The 26,240-nt window shown below is 37.0% G+C and overlaps 3 protein-coding genes across 4 annotated transcripts; 2 read left to right on the forward strand and 1 right to left on the reverse strand.

The window, feature by feature from the left end:
* Positions 1 to 372: 372 nt before the first annotated feature.
* Positions 373 to 3,774, forward strand: LOC121153942 (olfactory receptor 145-like). The gene is made up of 2 exons (XM_040976700.1): positions 373 to 1,296; positions 3,718 to 3,774. Exons 1-2 carry the CDS (start codon positions 373 to 375, stop codon positions 3,772 to 3,774), a joined length of 981 nt encoding a protein of 326 aa, XP_040832634.1.
* A 7,456-nt stretch (positions 3,775 to 11,230) lies between these two features.
* On the forward strand, positions 11,231 to 15,955 carry LOC121154225 (olfactory receptor 8D2-like). Of its 2 annotated transcripts, XM_040977178.1 has the most exons (2): positions 11,237 to 12,145; positions 15,938 to 15,955. In XM_040977178.1, exons 1-2 carry the CDS (start codon positions 11,237 to 11,239, stop codon positions 15,953 to 15,955), a joined length of 927 nt encoding a protein of 308 aa, XP_040833112.1. The 2 variants fall into 2 exon arrangements, with proteins under 2 accessions (XP_040833113.1, XP_040833112.1); XM_040977179.1 differs by lacking the exon at positions 15,938 to 15,955 and having other exon boundaries at positions 11,231 to 12,172.
* Positions 15,956 to 20,405: 4,450 nt separating this feature from the next.
* LOC121154227 (olfactory receptor 151-like) lies at positions 20,406 to 21,332 on the reverse strand. The gene has a single exon (XM_040977180.1). The coding sequence runs from the start codon at positions 21,330 to 21,332 to the stop codon at positions 20,406 to 20,408; it is 927 nt and encodes a 308-aa protein (XP_040833114.1).
* Positions 21,333 to 26,240: the final 4,908 nt, after the last annotated feature.

A 26,240-nucleotide genomic window follows, 5' to 3' on the forward strand; every position in this document is an offset into this window, starting at 1 on the left:
TGTGAATCTCTCCCCCTATTTTTGTTGTGGACATGGTATTCCTGGTCTCCACCCTGCACAGCATTTCATCTGTATTTGGTATTTGCAGCCAGGTTATGGTAGTCAGAGTGTGGGAAGAAACGATTCATAAGCCAGCATGGAGTATAGGTTAGTGACAAATGGGGAGTCATTGCATTCCTTTTTCTTTCTTGCACTGCACTTTTTCTCCTCTGGAAATGTCTTCTTTGTAAAAGGAAATTCAGGAAAGGTAACTCTCAGCAGACACACTGGGTGTCTTCACTCCAAATGCGGCTGAGCACAGGCTTGCATGGTGAACCTGAGTTTATCTCAAATGCAATGGACTCCTTGTTTTTCAGATCTTCTGGATGAAGAATGGACACTGAAAACAGTTCCTCCATCACTGAGTTTATCCTGGCCGGTTTAACAGAATATTCAGGGGTCCAGCTTCCCCTCTTCTTCCTCTTTCTGGGAGTCTATGTCATCACTGTGGCAGGGAACCTGGGCTTGCTCACTTTAATTGGATTGAATTCTCACCTTCACACACCCATGTACTTCTTCCTGTTTAATTTATCTTTCATTGACCTCTGTTACTCTTCTGTCATCACCCCAAAACTGTTGGTAAACTTTATATCAAACACGAACACCATCTCCTATGCAGGATGTATGACTCAGCTCTTTTTCTACTGTTTCTTTGTCAATGCAGAGTGCTATGTGTTGACCATGATGGCCTATGATCGTTATGTGGCCATCTGTAAGCCCCTGCTGTACACAGTCACCATGTCCTCTCAGGTCTGCTCCCTGCTGGCTGTGATTGTCTACGTAGGGGCATTGATCAGTGCTTGGGCACACACAGGGTGCATGATGAGGCTGACCTTCTGTGAGAAAAGCACTATCAACCACTACATGTGTGACATCCTGCCCCTGCTAGAACTCTCCTGTACCAGCACTCACATCAACGAACTGGTGGTTTTTATTGTCGTGGGCTTTGATGTCAGTGTTCCCAGTTTTGCTATCATCATCTCCTATACTTTCATCCTCTCCAACATCCTCCGTATCCGTTCAAATGAAGGGAGATCCAAAGCCTTCAGCACCTGTAGTTCACACATGATTGTTGTCTTTGTTTTCTTTGGATCAGGAGCATTCATGTACCTCCAACCATCTTCTATGTTGTCCATGGACCAAGGGAAAGTGTCCACAGTGTTCTATACCATCGTGGTGCCCATGCTCAACCCTCTCATCTATAGTTTCCGAAACAAGGAAGTTAAGGTTGCTCTGAGAAGAACTTTAACTAGAAAAATATTTTTCTGAGCTTTGGATAGTATGCATTATTATAAAATAGCACAGGTTTCCTTTTAAATTCCCTTTAAATATATACATATCTATAATTGAAATTTTCTTATCAATCTTAGGTATGCCATTCTTCAAATACTTGCCAAATTCCACCCATCTGCTAGTCCACGTTCTAGGAACTTACATATAGCACTGACAGAACTGAAAAGTTCACTGTTTTATGGCTGGAATTGGATTTTTCTGAATTTTATATGGCCATTACAATTTTTTAGTGGCTTTCTCTATGTTTAAATTTTCTTTTTTAAAGATTTATTTTTATTATTTTTTCATTGGAAAGGCGGATATACAGAGAAGAGAGACAGAGAGGAAGATCTTCCATCCGATGTTTCACTCCCCAAGTGAGTGCAACGGCCGATGCTATGCCGATCCGAAGCCAGGAGCCTCTTCCGGGTCTCCCACGCGGGTGCAGGGTCCCAAAGCTTTGGGCCGTCCTTGACTGCTTTCCCGGGCCACAGGCAGGGAGCTGGAAGGGAAGTGGGTCTGCTGGGATTAGAACCGGCGCCCATATGGGATCCTGGGCATGCAAGGCGAGGACCTTAACCACTGTGCCACCGCGCCAGGCCCAATGTTTAAATTTTCTTATGAGATAAATTAGGAGAAAATATTTTTTACACTAAAATAAAGCTCTGTTGCTGAAAAGAATTTGGTGACCAGAAACAAAAGTAACCTATCTTTTCTAACACTGAGTGTCTCAACTGTTTCACTGTGGGTATTTAGAAAGTCATGTACCTTTATGATCTTGTCTGGAATATGAGTCCATTGGATCTAATGATTGCTGCAAAGATTGGGCTGTATCTGAAGTACAGTAAAAGTTGAGATCACCATGAACTATTGATTATAAAAAGTCCATCTACCACTAACATACACAACATCAATAGCATGCTTGGCCTCAAAATTCTTGCCAATTACTATTGATGTGATAAGACAAATGATAAGACACATAATATCAGTGTAATTTTCATATGTGATTTTTCTGAAACCAACTCAATGGTAATTGATGTTTTATTTTTTTGTTGGTTAATTTTTAGATGGGGAAACCAACTTTATCCTTTAATGATATGTGTCTATTTGTTCCATTTGGGGAGTTCTTGCTGGCATTACTAGTGCTGACATCATGACTGCACATCATTGAAAAGGAACCAATGGATTTTTATAACAACTTAGCATCAATTCCTCTCAAGCTGATAATGGTATATGGATCAAGACAAATCTCCATGCGATTGGGGGATACATTTGTTCCTGTTCTCATCAAGGCATTGAGTTCAGGAACCCTAGATACCAAATTCTGCAAATACTCATACCCCTTATCTAAAATGGAAATGTGTGTATGTTTTTCTCCTGTACTACATTTGTTAAATTACCTCTAGATTACAATAGTACCTACTTCACTCTAAGCTGTATGGAATTAGCTGTTTACTGCATTGATTTGCAAATATAAGAACAGTAGTCTAAACACATGTGATACCCATGTACATTTTTTAAAAGATTTGTTTGTATTTGAAAGGCGGTGTTACAGAAAGGGAAAAATCAGAGAGAAAGAGAGAGGGACAGAGAGAAAAAGAAACTTAGAACTGCTGGGTTGTTCCGCAAATGGCCGAAATGGCAGAGTCTGGGCCAGGCTGAAGTCAGAAGTGTGGAACTCTATCCACTTTTCCCACATGAGTGAAAGGGGTGCAAGCACATGTGCCTTGTTCTGTTGCTGTACAATGCTTCTGCTGCATATTGGCAAGGACCTGGATTGAAAGCCAAGCATGCACTCGCACCAGTGTTTTGATATGGAATGCTGGCAGCCCATGTGGTGGCTCAATGTGTTGAACCTCAATGCTTGCTCTTTACTGTGTATTTTGAACTGTGTGTTTGTATTTGCATTTTAAGACAGATTTTGCCACAGACCTTTGCTCTCAGTTTGTACTTTTGTTTCCTTAGTGTGTATTTATTCTTTTTCCTAATAATTTATTTTACATGTTTATGTAACATTAATAGAATTTTTTTCTTAAACAGACGATACTAGACTTCACTGTTCTAACAAGACCTTTCATCCTTTCAAACTCTAAGAAATGCAGAGAAAGAAAAATAGTTTTTCTTCCAAATCAGCAGAAAAAATTCTTCCAATTCATTAGGAAGTAAACAGGAAATATTGTTCCATATATATAAGCTACACCTAAGCAGTTTCAGTGTCCACCTGAAAATTACTGATATTTTGGTCAAGAATTATAGAGATCTGTCACACACAGCAAGAGAGAAAATAACAGCCCTATCACCTATCTTCAGCTGCCTTCAATGTCCTCAAATTATACCCAAACTTAAACATATATATATATAGATTCCTTTCTGAGAATGTCTACCCAAGTGAAAAATTTGGCTAACAATCTAAAAATCAGTAGAAATATCATTAAAATAATTAAACTGAGTAGGAATTTATAAAGACAGCTATGGAATTTAAAACACATATATATTAAAAATGAAATAAACTAAAAAATAATTAAATAAAAAATAATTTAAAAACTCAGAATAATGTTCCAGTGTAATGCAGATTTTTTCCACCAGATGTCACTAATAGTGTGCTGTTCCAATCATGATGAATTTCTTCAGCTTCTAAGACCAATATTCAGTTTTTATGGCAGTAAGTTGACATGGGGACCTCTGGGTTCAAACATATTAATACGTGAGATAAAAATCATTTAGCATCTCATGTTTACTAGGTCCTTTATGAGAAGTGTCTAATTAAATCTCACAGTTTTATTACAAGTTGAGTTGTGGGCTCTCTGGGCATATCAATTATTTTGCTACTTTAGTATGTTATTTAACTTCAGGGTGTTAATTTCTTTTTTCTTCCTGATGTTGATTTTGTTTTCTGGTTTTTCATTTAAGGGGATGTATAGGAACTGTTAATGGAGACTGTTATATCTAGTAACATGTTATTTAACTTCATGGCATTGTAAATTTCTATTTTTTTATATTGTTGATTTTGTATTATGACTTTTCATTTAAGGAGATGTACAGTAGCTGTGAAATGGAGACTAACATCCAGATGTGAGGATGCACTGTTGTATTCATTTCTACTTCCAGACAAAGATGGACTTACAATGAAACTGTATACTATATCTTGACAATAGGATTCTGGACTCTCTGCCATTGCCCACATCCACAATGATGAACATGTGACTGTGTATGAAGAACTATACTTTAGTAATGATATAAGGGGTGAGAATTGGGGCTGGGATAAAGGAAATACCAGGAGCCTATGGAACTGTACCATAAATGATAATAATAATGATAATGTAAAATGTAAAAGAATAAAAATAAAAACTGGAAAAAGAAAAAAACCAGGTTGATATGAACTCTTATTTCTGTCTCCAGCCAAGGACACTCCTTCATGGCCCCCCATGGCTTCTGTATGACAGAGCCACTGATGACTGGCACCTCTTGTCAGGTTAATTGACCCCGGACATGGATTCTGCACCCCGCCCTTCCTACCTCCTCTTGAGCCACTCAAGTTTATTGAAGGTGTGGAAAGTGCACCCATCCCCTCCTGCCTTCCGCATCATTCACAGCTGACAGTGCAGAACTTACTCCGGAGGCTCAACCCACCTGGCCCCTCCTGCCTCCTGTTGTGCTACCTTAGGTTAGTGAACTATAGCAAAGCTTTGGGATCTGGTAACTCCCTTCCTGCCTGAAACTTTGTATTGCATGACTTTCAATCTGATTGGTGGATGAGAGCTTAAAAACCTCTGACTTTTGCTACTCCATGCAGTGGCTCCTGGAGTGTAGCAGGAGCTGCTGTCACCAAGCTTGGGCAATAAATACTCCTGCTCAGATCCTACACTTGGGTCCGATGTAACGTCTCTTGCATTATGCAGCAGTTGCAGCACTTAACTTTTGATTAAGTTGTAGAGGATCATTTATTATTCATATTTATAGAATGTAGGAATATATTTCAAGCTATTGTGCTCAAAGTGAATACACAAAGTTTATGCTGCCATGACTGTGAAATAGGAACTGCTCATACTATTTCAAATGTTGCTGTTCATATGTTTTCAAATCAGATTTTAGAGACCTTTCTATCCTAACACTTTTGTGTCGTTGAATGTCCACAGTGTTAACTGTTTGGCCAGGCCACATAATCTGTTAAGATTGGCAATTCTGTGCCACTGTGGCAAGCAGCATGTAGCCCACAAATCAGATCATCATTTAAAAAGGTCTGGGAGAAAAAAGAGTTGATTTTCCAATAACTTAAGTTGCTTTATAGTTTTTCCATCATTTGCTCTATTTTTGTAAGAGAGAAACACAATGTCATTTATATTCCAGTCCATGTAACTATGTTTATTTGTACCACTTTGCTATGCAACACATTTTTTCCACAAAGGGACTTAGATGAACATCTTTAAAATTAATAATATATACACACATATACACAGAAACATATGTGTATAGGTAGATATGCAAATATAGTCAATTTGAAAATCAGATATATATGTATATATGATGATAATAACATTAACATACTAATGTATTAGTATAACATATTGCACATCATGTTAATCTTCTATAATAATATAATTAATCCCATAATATTAAGTATGCTGAATATTAGTGATATATCAACATTTTATATTAATATATGTGTATGAGTAAATGTATTTGAATATATTATGTATGATATATAATATACAATGTTATAATATTATAGCATGTGGTAAATATAGGTATGTATAAGTATTCAATTACAGTATAATAAGCTTAATGTAATATATGTAATGCATGTGCATATTACATCCATTATAATGTATATAATATATACTATGTGTGTATATGGTATTGACTCATGTATTATATATGTATATGCATATATGTGCATATAGACATGTGTGTATGTGTGTATATAGCTATATAGATTTAGTCAGTTTGAGAGCAAGAGTGAAGAAACCAAATCAATTTATCAGAGATCACTATTGTCAAACCCCATCACTTCTATATCACTTCAGGAATCTTAATCACTGATCCAAACAACTTCCCACAAAAATTGTTATTGTCTTAGAATCCTATCTATGTTCCACAAAAGGCTCTAAATATAAGCTGTATCATACCCATATCATTCCATTTCCTTGCAAGGAAAAGACCTGGAACTTCTTTGAAAACTGTCTTGGTATGGATTTTTAAGGCAGATGTCTATGTGTGTGTGAATTTCTTTCAGAAAGGACAACCTCACTTTCAAATAACAGAAACTAATTGTTTTGAGGCTATTTTGATCCCATGATGTTTAAAATACTTTTGAAAAACAGGAACTTGGTACATTAGCCTAGTGGTTAAAGTCCTTGCCTTACATCTGCCTGCATCCCATATGGGCACTAGTTCGTGTCCCAGCTGCTCTACTTTCCTTCCAGCTCCCTGCTTGTGGCCTGGGAAAGAAGTGGAGGATGGCCCAAACCCTTGGAACCTACACCCATGTGGGAGAACTGGAGGAAGTTCCTGGCTCCTGGCTTCAGATCAGTGCACCACTGGCCATTGTGGTCACTTGGGGAGTGAATCAATGGACAGAAGATGTTCCTCTCTGTCTCTCCTCCTCTCTGTATATCTGACTTTGCAATAAATATAAAATAAATCTTTTTTAAAAAAAGAAGAAAATATGTACTATGAAAAACTACACATAGATCTTACTTTTTTACACCAAAGTGTGCCAAGTTTTTAATTCCATTTTCAGATAGATTTTTGATAACCACTACTCTATAGTATGTCCAGAGGTACGGGATTGTGATTCCCCCTGCTAACTTCTTATTCTTCAGGATGGTTCTAGCTATTCGTGGTTTTTTGTGCTTCCAGATGAACTTTTGAATCATTGTATGCAGTTCCTTGAAGAATGTTTTGGGCAATTTGATTGGAATTGCATTGAAAATATATATTACTTGTGGTAGTATAGACATTTTAATGATATTGATTTTGCCTATCCTGGAGCATGGGATGTTATTCCATCTTTTGAGGTCTTGTTCAATTTCCTTTTTAAATAGTTTGTAGTTTTCTTCGAATAGGTCTCCTACGCTTTTGGTTAGATTTATTCCCAAATACTTCATACTTCTCTCTGCTGTTTTGAATGGTATCCTGTTGGTTAGATCTTCTTCCATCTTGGTGTTATTTGCGTACACTATGGCTGTTGATTTTCGTTCATTAATTTTGTACCCTGCCACTCTGCCAAACTCTCGTATAAGTTCTAGTAGTTTCTGTATTGAGTCTCCTGGTTTTTCTATGTATAGGATTATGTCATCTGCATATAGTGAAAGCTTGACTTCTTCTCTACCCAGCAAAGATCTCATTTGTATATGAGAACGAAATCAGATACTTCAATAGCAAAGAAAAACTAGAAGAATATGTTTACACAAAACCAGCTCTGCAAAGTCTCCTTAGAAATGCGCTAGTCCCGGAAAAAAAGGAGGCAAACCACAAACAAAGTTGGCAAATAAGAAGGTCTCCAAACTAAAGCCCGCACAAACAAGACAATTACACAGACAACAACACACACAAAACACAATCGCATGGCAGGGCAAAATTGCAACCTCTCAATTTTAACTCTCAACACAAATGGTCTAAATTCACCAATCAAAAGACAGAGATTAATAGAATGGATCATCAAACAAGACCCAACCATCTGGTGCCTACAAGAAAACCAATTATGTTTAAGGCTGTGCATGCCCCTGTTGACTTCTGTCAGAGAAAGGAGTTTATTATATTGAAAAAACTCAGGAGCATTCCAAGACTGCACATCATTTTGGGCTTGAGCTAGGGTGAGTGACCAGAGTAGAAATTCAGACAAAGGTTTATTAGCATAATTACATTTATTAAAACATTTAGTAACTTCTAGAGGTTTGTAGGAAGGACAAAATAATAATTTATCTTTAATTATTTTTATTTGTATGAACAGATAAATCTCTTGGGTGATGAAATCTTCCTGTGATTATGTGGGGCTCTAATTTGATTTTAAATTGTGTATGACAAACAGAAGGAAGTCTTGAGAGATTTTGGAAACCTTTGGGAATTAATAGTTGTCTAGTTCTAAGTCCCACTTAAATATTTCCAAATAAAATCAGGTTTCCGGCTTTTGAAGGCAAGTGTCTTAAGGTAAAAAAATATCAGTTTCTCAGCAGGTCATAGAAATCTTAGGTGGAGTTTGGATTGGCACTACTTCCATATTCCAATTTTACGTTCTTGTAGATATTGGATTAATTTTGTCTACCAATTATCCTACATTTAATGCATATCAAGATTTTCCTTTTTAGCCTCCATTTACTCTTTCAATTATCATAAAATCCTGTATTGTTACAGCTTCCTAGATGAATGTATTAAGTCATGCATAATATTTGCAGACCATTACTGAGCTGGTAAGTGGTAAAATCAAGTTTTACCTTCAAGAAAAGTGCGTATTTTTAAAGCCCTTATTACTGTGATCGCTATGGTATGGAGTTCGTTTCATTTTTGAGATTGTGTTCATTTATTTTTTGAATGATTGCAGTTTTATGCATTGCAAGAAAGGATAACTGTTCTGTAAACTTTTCATGCAGAAAAATGTTAACTTTAGATTAATTTACTCATTTTCTCCATATGTGTTCATGGAAGATTTCATATTTGATTAGATTTCCCATTGTGTACATTTCTGTTTCAATATTTTGTATCTGAACATTACCGAGCCAGCCAAGTGTTGCAGAGCCACAGATTTTAATACCTTGCTGTCCTGACATCTGTTACCCTGGTTTGCATGGACTATATTTCTTCTGCTGATGGCTTACATTAAGCCTAATCAAAAACATAGTTGAAAATTGTCATATCAAATTGCCAGACTTAAGCTCTGACTTGGCTGTTAGGCATACATCATTGTCAAAGTTAAAGAAGTTAAGGCCAATAATATTGCATGGTGTATATGGTATACCACCCTGTTTCCCCATTAGGATTGATTTCATCTCTTGGCTATTGTAAGCTGTGCTGCAATAAATGTTCACATGTATCTTTGAATTGTTACTTCATTTCCTTTAACTCTACATCCAATAGTGGGATTGGATGACTTAGCAGGCATTTTTAAGCACTGTGCTTAAAAATGGTCAACATGCTCGAGTAAATTTGTAAGATTTAATGACTTCATTCTGGTATGTGCATAGGGCCTATCTGAGAGGTTTATTGCAACAACAGGGCAGGAACACAGTAAAATTAGAAATACAGCTTTAATCTAAACAAAAAAGAGCATGATATCCTGCAGACCTCTGCAATGTATAATTTTTTATTCATTTACTTGTTTGGTTTTTCAGTGGATAGATAATACTCTTCTTGATGAGGGCCAAAAGCATACACTGTTCTCTCCATGACGTTTAAGCAATGCACTCAACTGCTTTCACATTTACGCCTTTGGGTAGGAGTGCTTGCTGCATTGGGGAAGTTTACAATAAATGGAACCACACAGTCCGCATTTGTTTGTGCCTCACTTCTTTCAATTAACATGAAATGACACTAAGAGAGGGCCAATATGGAATAAACCTTAGTAAATGTATATTGTGACATTTATTTTGGTTTCATAAAGTGTTTCACTGACATTTGAGATTAGGTAACCTTGAGATTTTAAGTCAACAGATAAATGCTCCTGATTAACTATCACTGCTGATTTATCACTCCCTCAATCAATAGGGCTTTGTTAAAACATAACCAACCAGCTCAGTGCAACCTGACATGAGCAGTTTTAGTCTCAGCAGAAAAACAGTCTGCTCTGATTTTCATCTCTGGACAATCTTCCTAACAGTAATAATTTCTACATTGTGTGGTTTGATAAAAGGAAATTTAATCAGCCATGTGTGAGTGAGTCTATTCAAAATTTGGTACATTCATTAACTGGATGGTAGCCAAAAATATCCTATCTCTCTTCCTTGTTTTCTTTCTTGAGCATCACAAAACCAGGGAATATTTTATACTTTTCAGATAATCAAATGAGAATTATTAATTTTGATGACTTAGGCAAATTCTACTGGCTCAACTCTGCATGAACTTCAGGGGAAGCTGAGTCAGAGCATAGGAAATTCTCCAGTTCCAAACTAGCAGGTTTTAGAAAGAAAGGTCAATGAGAATTTAATATGAAATGATGCACAGCAAGGCATTACAAGGAGACTGGCACTGACTCATTGATGGTTCAGATTTTGGACCAGAAAGTCTCCCTTACCTTTCTATTTTGCAATGAAGTTCAAACTAATAGTTTAATAGCCCTTGATTCCACAGTTGCATTAGTCATGTCCACACTGAAAACAAAACAAACAAAATAAAACAGAACAACCAAAATGCCCTGGTTTCCTCTTGTTTTCTCTTTAGAGAATGGAAAATGGAAATGAGGGAATGAGTATCTGAAGTGATTAGAGCCGTTTTTGTAATTCAGACATTTGAACCTGTTTCTTGGCTCTAGATTAAGAGGCTTGATTCTGCTAGTTGATGCAGACAAGGTGGGAAATGGAAGTGAACTGCATTTAAATCATCAGGACTAGATGGGAAGCCATGTTGTAGCAAAGTCTGAAGGTGCTATTGGGAGATGCTCAGATAAGCGAGGTAAGCAGTCTTTTTAAAAAATGTGATTAGATCTGGATTGTTTATGCTTTTTCTAAAAGTGAGGTAGTTATGACTATAAGCATAAAACAAAGATGTTCAGATGTAAACAGAACATTCAAGAAGTTTGAGCAGAATCTGAACTGTGGGTTGCACTCAGGGTCATTGTTTTTGAGTGTTAAGAGGTTCCTAGAAACGGCCAAATTATTGGCTAGATGGAGTTATCTGGGAGGGAATCGGCCAAGAGGGCATGGTGTTCTGCTTTGGGAATGTGAAACTGACTAACTACCCTCTTTGATTCTTTCCCATAGGTGTCTTGTAAGAAATGGCTGCCTCTAACTTTTCTTCAGTGACTGAGTTTATCCTTGAGGGGTTAACAAACTGCCCAGAGCTCCAGCTTCCCCTTTTTCTGTGTTTCCTTGGAATATATTTGGCCACAGTCACGGGGAACCTGGGCATGATCCTCTTAATCTCTATCAGTTCTCAACTTCATTCTCCAATGTACTATTTTCTCAGTCATTTGTCCTTCATTGACCTGTGTTACTCCTCAGTCATCACTCCTAAGATGCTGGTGAACTTTGTGTCAGACAAGAACACCATCTCCTTTCTGGAGTGCATGGCTCAACTTTATTTCTTCCTTATTTTTGTGATTGCAGAAGGTTACCTTCTGACAGTCATGGCATATGACCGTTACGTTGCAATCTGTAGCCCACTGCTTTATAATACTGTCATGTCCCATAAGGTCTGTTCTATCATGATGGTTGTGGTGTACTCACTAGGTTTGTTTGGGGCCACCGTCCATACTACCCGTATGTCAATGTTGTCCTTCTGTGGGTCCCGTGTTGTCAGTCACTATTTTTGTGATATTCTTCCTTTATTGGCCCTGTCTTGTTCCAGTACCAAAATCAATGAGATACTGCTGTTTATTATTGGAGGAGTTAATACCTTAGCACCTACACTAGCTGTCCTCATTTCCTATGTTTTCATTCTCTCCAATATCCTCCGTATTCGCTCCACTGAGGGATGGTCCAAAGCCTTTGGCACATGTAGCTCCCACCTCATGGCTGTGGGCATCTTTTTTGGATCTATCACCTTCATGTACTTCAAGCCTCCCTCCAGTGTTACCTTGGAAGAGGAGAAGGTATCCTCTGTGTTCTATACCACAGTCATCCCCATGCTGAACCCTCTGATCTACAGCCTCAGGAACAAAGATGTGAAGACTGCACTCAGGAGAGTTGTCAGGGGAAGGCAGTTAGCTTGACAAGATGAGCTCTCCCATGGAGGGAGGAAAGTCAACCAATTTTGCTCTCTTCCTGAGAAGCAAAAATACTTGTATGTGAGAATTATTTAGATGTTTTTGGAGATTACCAAATAACATGATTTTCTTTGAAATGTATTAAAATGTGGTGACAGAAGAAGGGAAAAACACCCCAAAACTTATCACCCCCAAATTTATATGGAGAACATGAATTTTGAAAATGCTTGAGAACTAGTGAGTGACTGAAGGGCTGTGTTGGAGATAAGATGATTCTAATTGGAAAATCAAAATTTCCGGAGGGCAGGAAGAGGAGTGTCTTTAAATTGCTGACAAAAGGGTTTTTTTTTATTAATTATTTTATTTTATTCCTAAATACTTTATACTGAGGTTTAAAATGGAGTTGTGATAGGTGTATTATAGTGAAGAACAACTTGTGGGTAGATTATAGAGGGTAGAACAATGCTAAGAGAGAGTTGGGAAAAAAGGAAAGAAGGAAGGAAAGAAAGAAAAAAAAAGGAAGGAAGGAAGGAAAGAAAGAGAAAGGGGAATAAAGGGGAGGAAGGAAGCAAGGAAGAATGAAAGAAAGAAAGGAAATGAGTAAGGAGGGAAACAGGAAGGAATAAAGGAATAAAGGAGAGAAAGATTGGAAGGAAGGAGGGTGGGAAGGACAAAAAGAGTGAGACAATTAGGTTTAGGAAATGTGTTAGGGCAAGAGGCCAAAGACATAAGCTACAAGGATCAACTTATATACATTCTGAAATGATCACTAATTAACTGTGCAGGAGTCCTTTTTGCCTTTGGAGACCATTAATTAGCTCTGCCTATCATGAACTCTAACAAAAATATAGCTACAGTTTGGGGAGATAAACACATTTTTTAAATTTTGAATTAACATAACAATGTTTTTAAAAGCAGATTTACTTATTTATTTTGAAAAGCAGAGAGAAAGAGGGAGAGAACTCTTGCATCTGGTGGTTCACTGTGTGGCTGGAACAGCTAGCACCGGGCTAGGCTGAAGCCAGGGGCCAAGAACGTCCTCTGGATCTCGACATGAGTAGCAGGCACCATCTTCTTCTGCTTTTCCCAAGATTCAGTAGGGAGCTGGGCCAAAAGTGGAGCAACTATGACTCAGTATAGAATACTAGTACTGCAGGTGTCAGCTTTGTAGAAACCTGGCCCTTTAGAATAATCATGCATTTTCTTGTATTAATATCCTTTAATACCTCATGTTGATCAATTTAAAGATAAAAGAAAAATATAAAAACGCCTACAAGTTAAGAATAAGCCATTATCAGATTTTTCAAAAAGATTTATTTATTGTAAAGTCAGACATATAAAGAGGAGGAGAGACAGAGAGGAAAAGCTTACTTCCATTGATTCACTACCCAAACAGCCACAATGGCTAGATTTGAGCTGATCTGAAGCCAGAAGCCTAGAGTCTCCTCTGGGTCTCCCACATGAGTGCAGGGTCCCAATTCTTTGGGCCATCCTTGACTGCTTTCCCAGGCCACAAGTAGGGAGCTGGATGGGAAGTGGGGCTGTCAGGATTAGAACTGTTGCCCATATGGGATCCTAGTGCATGCAAGGTGAGGACTTTAACCTCTATGCTACCGCACCATGCCTAAACTCAGATTTTTTAATCTCTTCTCATTAAAATGGTCTGTAAAACAGAAGATAGATTGTGGGGAGCCATGCAGTTTGGTCGGATGGCATGGGAGTGTGATGAGCACTGCTCCTCAGTTAGCAAGGCTGCGAGAAGTTTCTGGCTGCGAGGCAAGGCTCAGCAGAATGTTCCTGGTCACCTCATTGCTGCCTCACCCCATTGTATGGAACTCAATCACCTCTCTGATGTTTCATAGAATTCTTCTGAGGGTGGTGGTGTTGTTTTTCTGCTAATGTGAAGTGATTCCTGTAACTGGTATGACATCTCAAATTGATCAATCATGTTATGATAAAAAACACCTTTAGTAATGTAAGGCTATGACACACAGCTAAAAGTATACAATAGCACAATTGAGCCCACTATGTTTCCAAACATCCTGTTATGTGCCCACTTTTGTCCTGAAATTTGCCCTAATATAATTAATGTTTTCCTTAAGAAATGGCTTGATAATATCTTGGAACAGATGGCAATCATGGAGGTACAAAGAGTTTGTTTACCATGCACCTTGAACTGTTGCAACACATGATATGCCGCATTTTAGTCTCTTACCACAGAAAGCAAAATTATATGGGGCATGTTTTATAAGGAAATAGATGTGAACCCCCTCAAAATGGTTTAAAATCTTTATCTTATATTGGCACTTATATTTAGGGAAAGAAAACAGTTTACATAGATGAAAGAAAGTTTCTTGTAAAGGCCCTTTGTAGATTGGCTGAGCTGCCTTGATCCCTTTCACTGCCCTTTAACAAAAAGAATGAAAAACAATTGAATCAGCACTAGGTGAAGGTGATGGTAATTAATGCATAATTTGATTATAAGATTTAGCAAAGAATCTGTGTTATATGCTTTTATAAAATCCTTTCATTTATGATCTTTTAATTCTGTACTCTTAATATTTCAAGCAATATTAGTTTGTGTTTAGTAAAAATTGATTTTGAGTATAAGTAAACCACTTGTCGCTATGTAACCACATATACGGTCAACTGTGGAGTTCCTGGCTTCAGCCAGGTGACTGCAGGTTTCAATGAGTAATGGTTTGTTGAAAATATTTTCCTTAGTATTGTTTTTTGTATTCTCTTAACCATGAAGTAAAAATGAAACAATTGGATATTGTGCAAAAGCTTGTGATGATTTGTGTATAAATAAAGAAGGCAACTTTTCTGAGTTTTCCATTATGAGCATCATGTCATTCATAGTGGTCTGTGTCTTATTTCTTCTTCCTATCATCTCGCTGATCCATGCATCCTTTGCAAGCTCTCAGTCAGCCGGAGCTGGTCTCTGGCAATAGATACCTGCATAAAGAAGGTGTATTTTACAACTATTCTTAATGGGAAACAGAAATGGTCTTTTTATTATATTATTGCTATTGAAATGTTTATTTTTAGTTTAAAGTTAGAGTTAGAGACACAGAAAGAGAAAGAGAAAGAGAAAGAGAAAGAGAACTTCCAGCCTCCATTTCATTCCTTAGAGCCAAAAGCCAGGGTTTGGCAAGGCAGATGCCTGGAGCCCAGAGCCAGGAGCCGGGAACCAAGAGCGTAATCTGAGTCTCCTACATGAGTGGACCTAAGCACATGGGGTATCACCGCTTTTCTCAAGCTATTGACAGGCATCTGGATCAGAGGTGGAGCAGGCAAAACAGAAACTGGCACCCACGTGGAATGCCGGCATTTGCAGATGCTGGCTTCACCCCTTACGTCACAATGCCAGTCTCATGCCAGCCTCAAGAGGGTACTTTGGAAACTCAAAAATCATAGTCTAAGCTTGCTGTTGGGCTGCTGACTCCTGTTTCATAGGATCAAGAATTAATTAGTTGGCTTTTGTGTTAGAGATAAATCAGTCTTCATTTGCAGGCACTCCCTCAAAGTTGGTATGTGCTTCTCCTATCAACTTATAGGTATGAGAAGTTGGAGTCCATGTGGGACACTGCTCAAGAGTCTGGGGTCAGCAGAGGTAAATTCCTGAGAGGGCTGTGATTAGTGAAACTAGATGGGAAAATAAAAAAAAAATGATGTTTCATTCCTTTTTGTTGCTGTTGTTAGTGAGTATGCTATCATGAATCAGTAAAAATAATTACAACAGAAGAATTCATTTACAGTAGCAACAAGCTACTAGAAAAACTGTAAACAGATTTCACAAAGAACTGTCAAAACCCTTATGAGGGGGGAATAAGTGATTCTATAAGACAAAAAAGAACAACTAAATACATAAAAAGAGCAAGAGAGGAAAACAATACGGAATCTGGAGCTGGATCAGGCTGAAGCCCAGAGTTAGGAGCCATTATTTGTGCCTCCCAAGTAAGTTAACAGGAAACTGAATTGTAGATACTCCTTCCCAGTATACTGGTACAGGATGTGAGTCACAGCCTAACCTATTACACTACAATGGTAGCTCTGAGATGGGTTGCTTTTTAATAAATAATCCCAGAAACTGAAAATATCTATTTGGAAAAAGAATAAATGAGATGTATACCTATGCTGTATGCAAGAGTAAATTCCAATGCAAAAATTTAAAAAAATCAAAATAATTCAAATGTGAAAAATGATTGAATTTCTTTATAATTTGAATATTGGGTAGGACATGTGTAGAGTTGCTCAGATTCTTTAACCACTATAAAAACTTTTTAGGCTGTACCACATCACTTAGAAAAAAACACAATGTGTAATCAAACAATAAAATAAAATAAAATACCCCAAACCCAAAGCATAAGCACTACCAAGGATTATTTCTTGTTAGAGGCATTTCCCATCCAAAAAAAAAAAAAACCCCAAAATTTAAAAAAATTAGAATAGATAGACAGAGAAAAACAAGGAAAGCTTACAGCCAGGCAGGAAATGGTCAGTGTGGACTCACATATACCTTACTAGGTAGGACACAAAGATTAGTTACTCCTCACTAAGGAATTGAAGATTTCTCTACACACCCCTCCTAAAACTGTTCTGCACCTCAATTGTTGACATATGCCCTTGTTACAGGTATAAGCCAGCTTAGAATATCCTCAAATCTGCCAAGTTCAGCGAAAGTATACTTCAACAATGTAAATTGCCAAATACTAAAATGAAAATAGACATGAGACAGCTGAATAGTACCCTATAGCCATTTTAAGGTGTACAGAAGCCAGTTGTATATAAACTAAAATTGAAATGTCAGTGAAGTAGTCACAGGATGTGCTTAAGAACTTGCATTTTTTAACATATTTGTTACTCAATACCATGTCAATTAACTCCATACTGTTATAAATTGTTGTTGATATTATGTTGGGGTTTTTAATTGGACCGGATGATATTCTGCCAGCTCTGCCTTCAGACCAGAGATAGTCTCGGCAAGAAACCATTGAATTTACCTGGACAATAAGATGATGGACTCTATGCTTGGTATATGCTTGCAATGAAGGAATCTTGACTGGATTTGAACTGTAATACAGGAATCCACCATGAGTGGAAGGTACAGGGAAGAGTTGGGGGAATACCAGAGCTTATGAAACTGTGTTACAAAATAAAATGGAATTAATTTTTAAAAAATTGAATCAGTAATTTGTATACAAAAAGAAAAACCCAGATACAGATTGTTTTATAGTAAATGTTTTTAATTTTTCAATAAAGAAAAAATACCAATAACTATAAATAATAACCAAAATGCCATCAAATACAAACTGTGCTAATAATTTGGAAAAGGAAACACTCCCTAAGTTACTCTCTCAGGATAGAGCTGCGTGGATACTGACCCCTGAAAAAAACCACTGCATGAAAAGAAAACTACAAATGTCCACCTTAAGCAGGTGCAAAATTCTGAACAAAGAAAATCTAACAATGCATTAAAAACAAAATGCATGTCAAAATTTGATATGTCCTAGGAATTTAATAATAATTTAGCAACAAGTAGTCAAGGTCATATGGTATTTTAAGAACCACAGAAGACATTTTATTATTCTCAGAATAAGTATTAATAATATAAGGAAATGTAATTTTCCAACTTAAGTTTCTTTTATAAATCTAGAAATAAAACCTCTACTAATTGATACAGGACATTTGTGAAACATCTACTGTTAATTGTTAATTTGTTAACATCACACTTCACTGTGAAAGGTGTATGGTGTATGTTTTTTTCTAAATCAATAACAATGGTATCTTCTTTCATCATTCCTATTTCCAGTTAAAGCTGGAAGTTCCAAGTATCATAATAAGTTCAGCAAACCAACATATGCCAATGTTTACAACAAACTGGAGAAAAATGAATTAAAATGTCAAAACTGCTGTTATAACTAATAAGTGCATTGATCAAAGCTTCCAGGTAAAATACTAAATAATGTGAAAATGGAAGCAGACAACCAAAAGTTGAAAACCTATCTACTACAATATTAGACAAGTGAAAAATACTTAAGAATATATATATATATATAAAGCCTAAACTTCCATACTGTAAACTACATAGGTTTTCTGACAAGATGTAAACAGATAGAGGGTCTGAAGCTTAGGTTAGAAATCTCTGTTCTTACAACAGCATCTGCTTCAAATTCATCCTTACATTTAACACAGTAAAACTTGTTGGCAAATTTAGTGACATCCTGATTCTAAAATTGTCTTGGAAGACCAAAGGACTCAGAATAGCCATAACAATAATGGAAAGAAGTAAAAAGAGGATTAGCATTACTCAATGTCAAAACATACTGCAAATTTGCTGTGATGGACAGTGTAGAATTGGATCAGAACGAACAAATGAAATGGAGGATGATGAACCCAAAAACAGACTTCTTAATATGTCAATAACTGATTTACAACAAGAGTGAAAAGGTCACTTAGTGTAAAAGAACGTCTAGTGATAAAACAATGAAATACAATTATACAAAAATGCATACCTAATATCATACACAAAATGCCTTATGTACCAAAACGTATAAACTGAAACTGTGGACCACTTAGAAAAAAATGTAAAGTTTTTATGACCCTGTTTGAGGCAAAGTCTATTGTACTGGGGGTGGGGGTAAGAGTTTACCCTGGTGGTTAAGACACTTGTGCTTCATATTGGAAGTAATTTTTTCAGCACCTGGCACTGCTTGTGACTCCAGCTTCCTGCTAATGCAGACACTGGGGGTCGGTGTCAACAGCTCAAGTCTGTGTTTGTGCCACCTCCATGGGAGATCTGGATGGGGTGCCTGGCTCCTAGAGTCAGTCCAGCCGAGACACGGTTGTTGTGGTCATTTAGAGAGTGAAATCATGTTGTGCTTGTTTAGAGAATGAAATCATGGAGTCTCATCAGAGAGAATCAAATAAAATCTTAACAAAATGTCATTAGGGACTTGTTAAAATTTTTAGGTTTAAGATAACAAAAATTATAAATTACCACATCAAATATTATTGAAAAACAGAAAAGTTTATACTCACAAGCTTATGGAAAAAATGAAAAATTGTACAAACTTGCAAGATAATTTTTCTTTTTCTTTAAATTAAAAACACACATATTAAATGAAATAGACATTCTGCTTTTACGTGTTTATCAAGAAGAAAGGAAAACAAAAAAAATATGCATTTACAAAGAATTCCATACAAATACTCACAGTACCTTTATTCATTATAATCTTTAGCTGAAACAACAGCAACAACAACAACAGTATTCATCAAGTAAATAGGTAAACATTATGATACACTCATCCAGTGAACTGGTATTTCCACAATAAAATTGAATGACGTGTTGGTACATCCAATGTCCTTAATGTTCCAAATACTTCCGCTGAGTAAAATAAGCTTCATTCAAAGTAGCGATTTCTCCATCATTTGATTTATGTAGAAATTTCAAAGTGGAAGGTGAGTGCATGGAGATGTGGGAGATAAGGAATGAGTAAATCTGTAGGGCTGGCAGGTTCATCTACCTCACTGGCTTTGTATACACATGACTGCACTCACCAAGCTGTGCACTTTGAACACAGGATTTACTGTGGGTCTATTATACCTCAGTAAAGTAGAGAAAAAAGCAGTAGGAAGAAAGTACAGGTGCTGAGTCTGGTTATTTTTAGCTAGAAAAGACAATTTTCCCACAATTAGGTTTGATTTTTAGGGTGAGATGAATGCAGGAGTACCTGGAAATGGGATTTCCCCTTTGGATGTAGGGGCAGTAAAAACCATCTACCTGAATAGAGGAGATTCTCTAGCATGGCCATAGTGCATCCATAGCTCCTTCCTGAAAAAACTTAGTCCTGGGACTGGAATGAGATTCTCTACAAGGCAGGCTTCCCATTGCCTTTTTTGTAGGAAAACTTTGAACTTCCAGAGGGTTTTTCCAAAATCTGAGCATTTTTCCATTGTTCTTCCTCACCAAGATAAATATGTTTTTAGTCCATTTCCTTACAAATCTAATTTTTGCAGGAATCTGGCAATGTCCTTGTGTGCAATTTATGAATGTATGAGTGTGTGTATGTGTTTGCATACATATGAATAAATGGGGAGATCTCTAGCACTTATGACAAAGGGCATGAGAATAGATTGCTAATTTTAAGAAACAGGAAAGGGATTGTTTTTAACAAAACAAAGTGGCAAGCTACCGTGACTTTCAGTGGCTCTGAACACTGCCCTGGGGTGGTCCTTACCTCCTCCTCATTGCTCTGCCCAGCACATTCTTTACATCTTTATTCCTCAGGCTGTAGATCAAGGGGTTCAGCATGGGAATCACTGTGGTGTAGAATACAGAAGCCACCTTTTCCTGGGCCATGCTGCTACTAGATGGTGGCTTAAAATACATAAATGTGATAGATCCATAGAACACCCCAACTGCTGTAAGATGAGAGCCACAGGTACTAAAAGCTTTGGACCTACCCTCTGCGGAGGGTATCCGGAGAATGTTGGAGAGTATGAAGGCATAAGAGATGCCGATGGCAACAGTGGTTGCTAACACATTGAATCCACCGACAAGTATCACCAGAAGCTTGTTGACATAGGTGCTGGAGCAAGAGAGTGTTAGGAGAGGAAGTATGTCACAGAAGTAATGGTGGATGAGAGTCTGCTTGCAAAAGCAAAGTTGGGCCATGGAGATAGTGTGAGCTGCAGCTCCAAGGGTTGCTGTGACGTATACTCCAGTCACCAACCCAATGCAGACCTTTCGAGACATAGTGACATTGTACAGCAGTGGGCTACAGATAGCTACAAATCTATCATAAGCCATGGCAGTCAGCATATAGCACTCAGCAATGGCAAACACACAGAAGAAAAAGAGCTGTGCCATACATCCGGGATAAGAGATGACATTCTCTTCCCATACAAAGTTACCTAGAAGTTTTGGGGTAACAACTGAGGAGTAGAAGAGATCCAAGAATGACAAATTACCAAGAAAAAAGTACATGGGAGATTGGAACTTAGTATTGAAAGTGATAAGGAAGATCATACCTAGATTTGCTACTATGGTGACCCCATATATGCCCAGGAAGAAGAGGAAGAGGGGCAACTGCAGTGTTGGTTGATTTGTTAATCCTTCAAGGACAAATCCATTCATAGTGGAGTCATTGCATCCAATCATTGCCTTCAGGAAACAGGGAAAATGAAATGAATGAAAGGAGCAAAATCTCAGAAAGTAAGAAAACCATTTTCCCATGATATTTCGTCACTGTTTTACCGAAATGCAAGCATGAAAGGGGAACAACTGGAAATACAGATTAAAGAACAACCATTCTTACCATCCTTAGGTTTTAGTTTATGCTCCAAATGTGTTCCCAATGCACTGTGTGGCTTTGAGGAAATCATTTCATCTTCAACTCTTCTGAAAACGATGACTTTGGCCGATGATCTCAAAGATGTGTTACATCTCTAGTTTTGAATGACACTGGATAGATGATAATAAGATTTTCTTCCATTCTCATGAGCATCCCCTTTCTTATCTAGGGAATATTTTTGCTTACTGTTTGCAGGTTTCTGGTCTCCAAGGATATTGATGAGTTAAATATGCTCTCCTAGGACCACAAGGTCCATAGAGGACTCTCAGACATGATCCTCTCTGAGAAGAGGAACATAATTATTAAGTTTTATTCATTCCTGGAATAGAGGTATACATGGCATCTGCAGTGGACAGAATTGTTTGTTCTTATATTTTGAAAGAAGAAAGTTTTCTGCAAAAAAAATGGTTCCTGTATGAAATTGGTGCAGGTTAGTGTGGTGTATTTGTTGAGAAGCAGTGAGACAGACAAAAAGAGAAGAGAAAGAGAGAGATCCTTCTGCTAGTTCACTCCCCAAATGCCTTAAGTGACTAGGGCTTGGTCCAGATTGATGTGGGAGCCAGGAATTCAAATCAGGTATGCCACGTGAGTTCATCACCTCATCAATGCCATGGCATAGGTTCTGCACTAGCAGGAAGCTGGAGTTAGAAGCCACGGGTGGGTGTTGGACCAAGGTGACAAGGAATGCAGACTTCTTAACTGGGATCTGAAGTGATAGGTCAAACGCTAGCTCATGAAAGCACAGCACCACTACATTTGGAAAAAACAATGGAAAACTTATTTGTCAATCAAGCAAAATATTGGCAAAGTCTACAACTGGAAACACTACAACATTTATATATGGAAAATCAAAGATAACCAAAACAAATGGATTTGACGAACGCTGCTATAGCTAAATACGAGGTTGTACTGCTGCCTCAACTCTAATCCATTGTCACCTGATCATTAGTGCATCCTCCTTTACTTATCTTTAAAATTCCACTGCCACGGTTCAAAACCACATTTTGCTATACTCCATCCATTTGATAGTTTTTTTTTACTTTAGTATATATGTATGTTCAGCAGAATTAGAGTTGTTAACTTGTAACTTAGGGGTTAATAGTTGTGATAAGTAAAGAGTTCATGCTTGCTTCTTTTTGCTGTCATGTAGGTCAGCATTTTCACCATTTCCTAACCTATTTTTTTAATTTGCTGTATAATATGGTTTCCATTTCATTGTGTTCATTCTTGGAGAATTGTTGAGAGACCTGCATGAAACTCCTGGCTTCCAACTTCACGCTAGCACAGCTTTGATCATGGCAGCCATTTGGAGAGTGTATCAATGAATGAATGTTCTCTCTTACCCTATTTAAAAAAAAAAGAAAGATTTTTTTTTTAACTCAAGAAAGTTGGAGAGACAGAGAAAAAGAGAGAGAACCATCTGATTTATACTCCTCAGGTAGCCATGATGGAGTAAGGCCAAAATTTGGAGCCAGGAGCTTCATAGAGTTCTTCCGCCTGGCTGGCAAGAGTTCAAGTACTTGATCTACCTTCTGTTGATTTTTAGTTATTAGTATTCTTTAAAACTATTGAGAAATGGCATTTCTGTATTTTAGAATGTTTGTTCCAGAAGTCCCGATAATTTCAAAGCATTGTGTTCTAACAATCCAGGAAAAACCTCTGGATAAATATATATGCTATCTGAATGTGAGTCTATACATCTCCCTAGTCATCTTATTGCTTATTTGTTTATTTATTTTTCTCATTTAGTTATCGAAGATATATTTGAACAACTACAGGTACAATGTAGTTTTATAAATGGTTACAGAATAACTGACAAAACAACTTCTACATTGTTTTTCCAATGCTTATACACAAGGCAAGTGGAAAAATACTCCTCAAGATTTTGAGATTAAGTGTTAAATTATAGTTTTGACAAGTGAGTCCTAGGACAAGGAAAGCAGAGAACTCAAAGATAGCTTTCTAGAGATACTCAGAAACTGTCATCTATTGCCATTTGAACAATTTTTTCAACACTTTCCAAAGCAGAGAATCAAACCACGAGAGGAAGTCTGTAATATTTCAATTTTGTGTTTCAACCCTAGCCGATATTTTGGCATTTAGCACAGTTTTGGTCCTAATCTAGTTGTAGTAGAAGAGTTCTTTGCTGAATGTGAAAGTTGCTTTCCTCTGAAATGTATGAGTGTATGCATAATTATCACCATCTACAGATACCACCCATTTACTCACTTTAGTTCTATTGGCACTGTGTGGTCTCTTTAAATATAAATTAATTTCTTGGGGAACACTTTTTTTTCAATAACACAAACTGATATATGAACAAAACACACAGAACTCATGTACCTCAAAAACGTGTTTGTTTTAATAACAAGGTAACAATGACCATAAATAAGAAACTAAAGTCCACTTGTCAAAATAGCTCCTTTCATGAATTTTCCGTATCTTTGGACTGTAACTCTGTTTTAAAAGTTGTTGTTGCCTAAAACAATGAAGATATCTTCCACTATCTTCATTCTCTTACAATTCACATCCCATATTCAATCCAAAAAAACACTAAGGCCTTACCTTCAAGACCTATGCAGAATTCTAACGCTTTTTACTTCCTTTGCTGTATTTATCCTTGTTAGATTTTATCTTACTTGATTTATTGAGTATCTTTCAAACTGTTCCACTTGCCATATGCTACCACATGTTAACTGTCCACCTGTCATATGCTACCACGTGTTAACTGTCCACCTGTCATATGCTACCACAGGTTAACTGTTCTACCTGCCATATGCCTGCCATATTTAGTACATATTAATCTACAATTGCTCTTTAGATTTATGATACTGATATTTTAAAGTACTCTTGGTTAGTTCTTTTACAGGTTAAATGCCCACCTGTCATATGCTACCACATGTTAACTACCCACCTGCCATATGCTACCATGTGTTAACTGTCAGTCTCCCATATCCTATCATGTATGAACCATTCCACCTGTCATTTGTTACCATGATTAACAGGTAAGCAGCAAAATTGTTATTTCTCTCTCTAACTTCTACCTTGAGTAATTTAAAGCCTACAGAACTATCTCAAAAATGAAAGTGATTATTCATATACACTCACAGGAATTTACCAGTTATTGTTTTGACACCTTGGCTTTAGCATTTTTGACTATATTACACTAGATGCATGCAGACAGCATACACACATGCTGAGTCACTCGAGAGCTGTTTAGATATCATAACACTTTATCTCTAAAACCTCAGTGCACATCTAAGAAGAGGCATTTTCCTACAAAACCACAACAATCTCCACATTTATTCAGTTCAACATTGATTCAAATCTAATTCGTGTTTAAATGCCATCAGTTGTCCGCCTAATGTGAGTCACGGGTTCATTGTCTTTTTCTTTTCCTTTTAGGATAATTTTTAATGCATTAGATCCAGGGTCATAACAAATGTGTGAGAATTAATACCAAACAATCTCACTGGTTCCATAGTTTACATGTTACTAATATGAAGAGGTTCATTGTAGTTCATAGATAAAATTCTATGAACTTCCTTCTTTTTCCTCCTTCTTCATTTCTTCCTTCCAACTTCCTTCCTTCCAACTTCCTTCCTTCCTTCCTTTCTTCCTTCCACTTTGTTCCTACCTTCTTTTCTTCCTTCCTTCCTTTCATTTTTATTCACATCTCTGTGGTTATCAATTTTATTTAGTACATATTAATCTACAATTGCTCTTTAGATTTATGATACTGATATTTTAAAGTACTCTTAGTTAGTTCTTTTACATAGTATGCCTAAACTTATTTCTATTGTTTGAGATTTAAAAAATCCTTTAAACTTCAGAATAGTTTAAAATTCACAAAAGAAAAATTGTGAGGTTGCACAAAGTTTCCTCAAACACTGTGCATCCAACTTTCCTTATTGTTAATATGTGCTTTTAGAATATTTGTCACAATCTATATATCATATGCAGTTTCTGTTGCATCTTTGAATCCAAATTCCTTGTATCCTTCCTGTCCCTGTAAGTCTCTAGTAACCAGCAATCTGTGCTCATAGTTAGTCGTTTTTATTTAAATATTTATTTATTTTTATTGGAAAAGCAGATTTATAGAGGGAAGGAGAGACACAGAGGAAGAGCTTCCATTTGCTGGCTCACTCCCCACATGGCAGCAATGGCCACAGTTGAGCTAATCTGAAAAAAAAAAATGCAGCATCCCAAGGCTTTGGGCCATTCTCTGTTGCTGGTCTAAGGCTTTAAGTAGGAAGCTGGATGGGAACTGAATCAGCTGGGGCTTGAATGAGGACCCGGTCTGGTATTCTAGTGCTTGTGGGTTGAGGTTCTGGCCTTTTGAACTATAATGCCAGCACACATATCGAGTTTAACTTTTTAAGTTCCTAAGTGTAAAGGAAGACATGTTGTATTTGCCCTTTTGTGTCTGACGTATTTCATTAAACATGATGTTTTTTAGTTTCTCCATTATTTTTTTGCAAATGTCAGGACTTTATTCTTTTTTAATTGTAATATTAGATTGTGTCTTTTTTTTTTTACATTATCTTTATTCATTCAGCTGATGGACACATTGTTTGATTCTATGCTTCGGTTATTGTGAAAAGTATTGAAACAAACATGGAGAAATAGGTATCCCTTTAATACAACGATTTTATTTCTTTTGGATTTATACACTATTCACTTAATTTTTCTCATGATTAGATACAAGTTGATAT

This window comes from Ochotona curzoniae, unplaced genomic scaffold (genome assembly GCF_017591425.1).
Source record: "Ochotona curzoniae isolate NIBS_2020 unplaced genomic scaffold, NIBS_Ocur_1.0 contig_2723, whole genome shotgun sequence".
Classification (NCBI taxonomy): Eukaryota; Metazoa; Chordata; class Mammalia; order Lagomorpha; family Ochotonidae; genus Ochotona; species Ochotona curzoniae.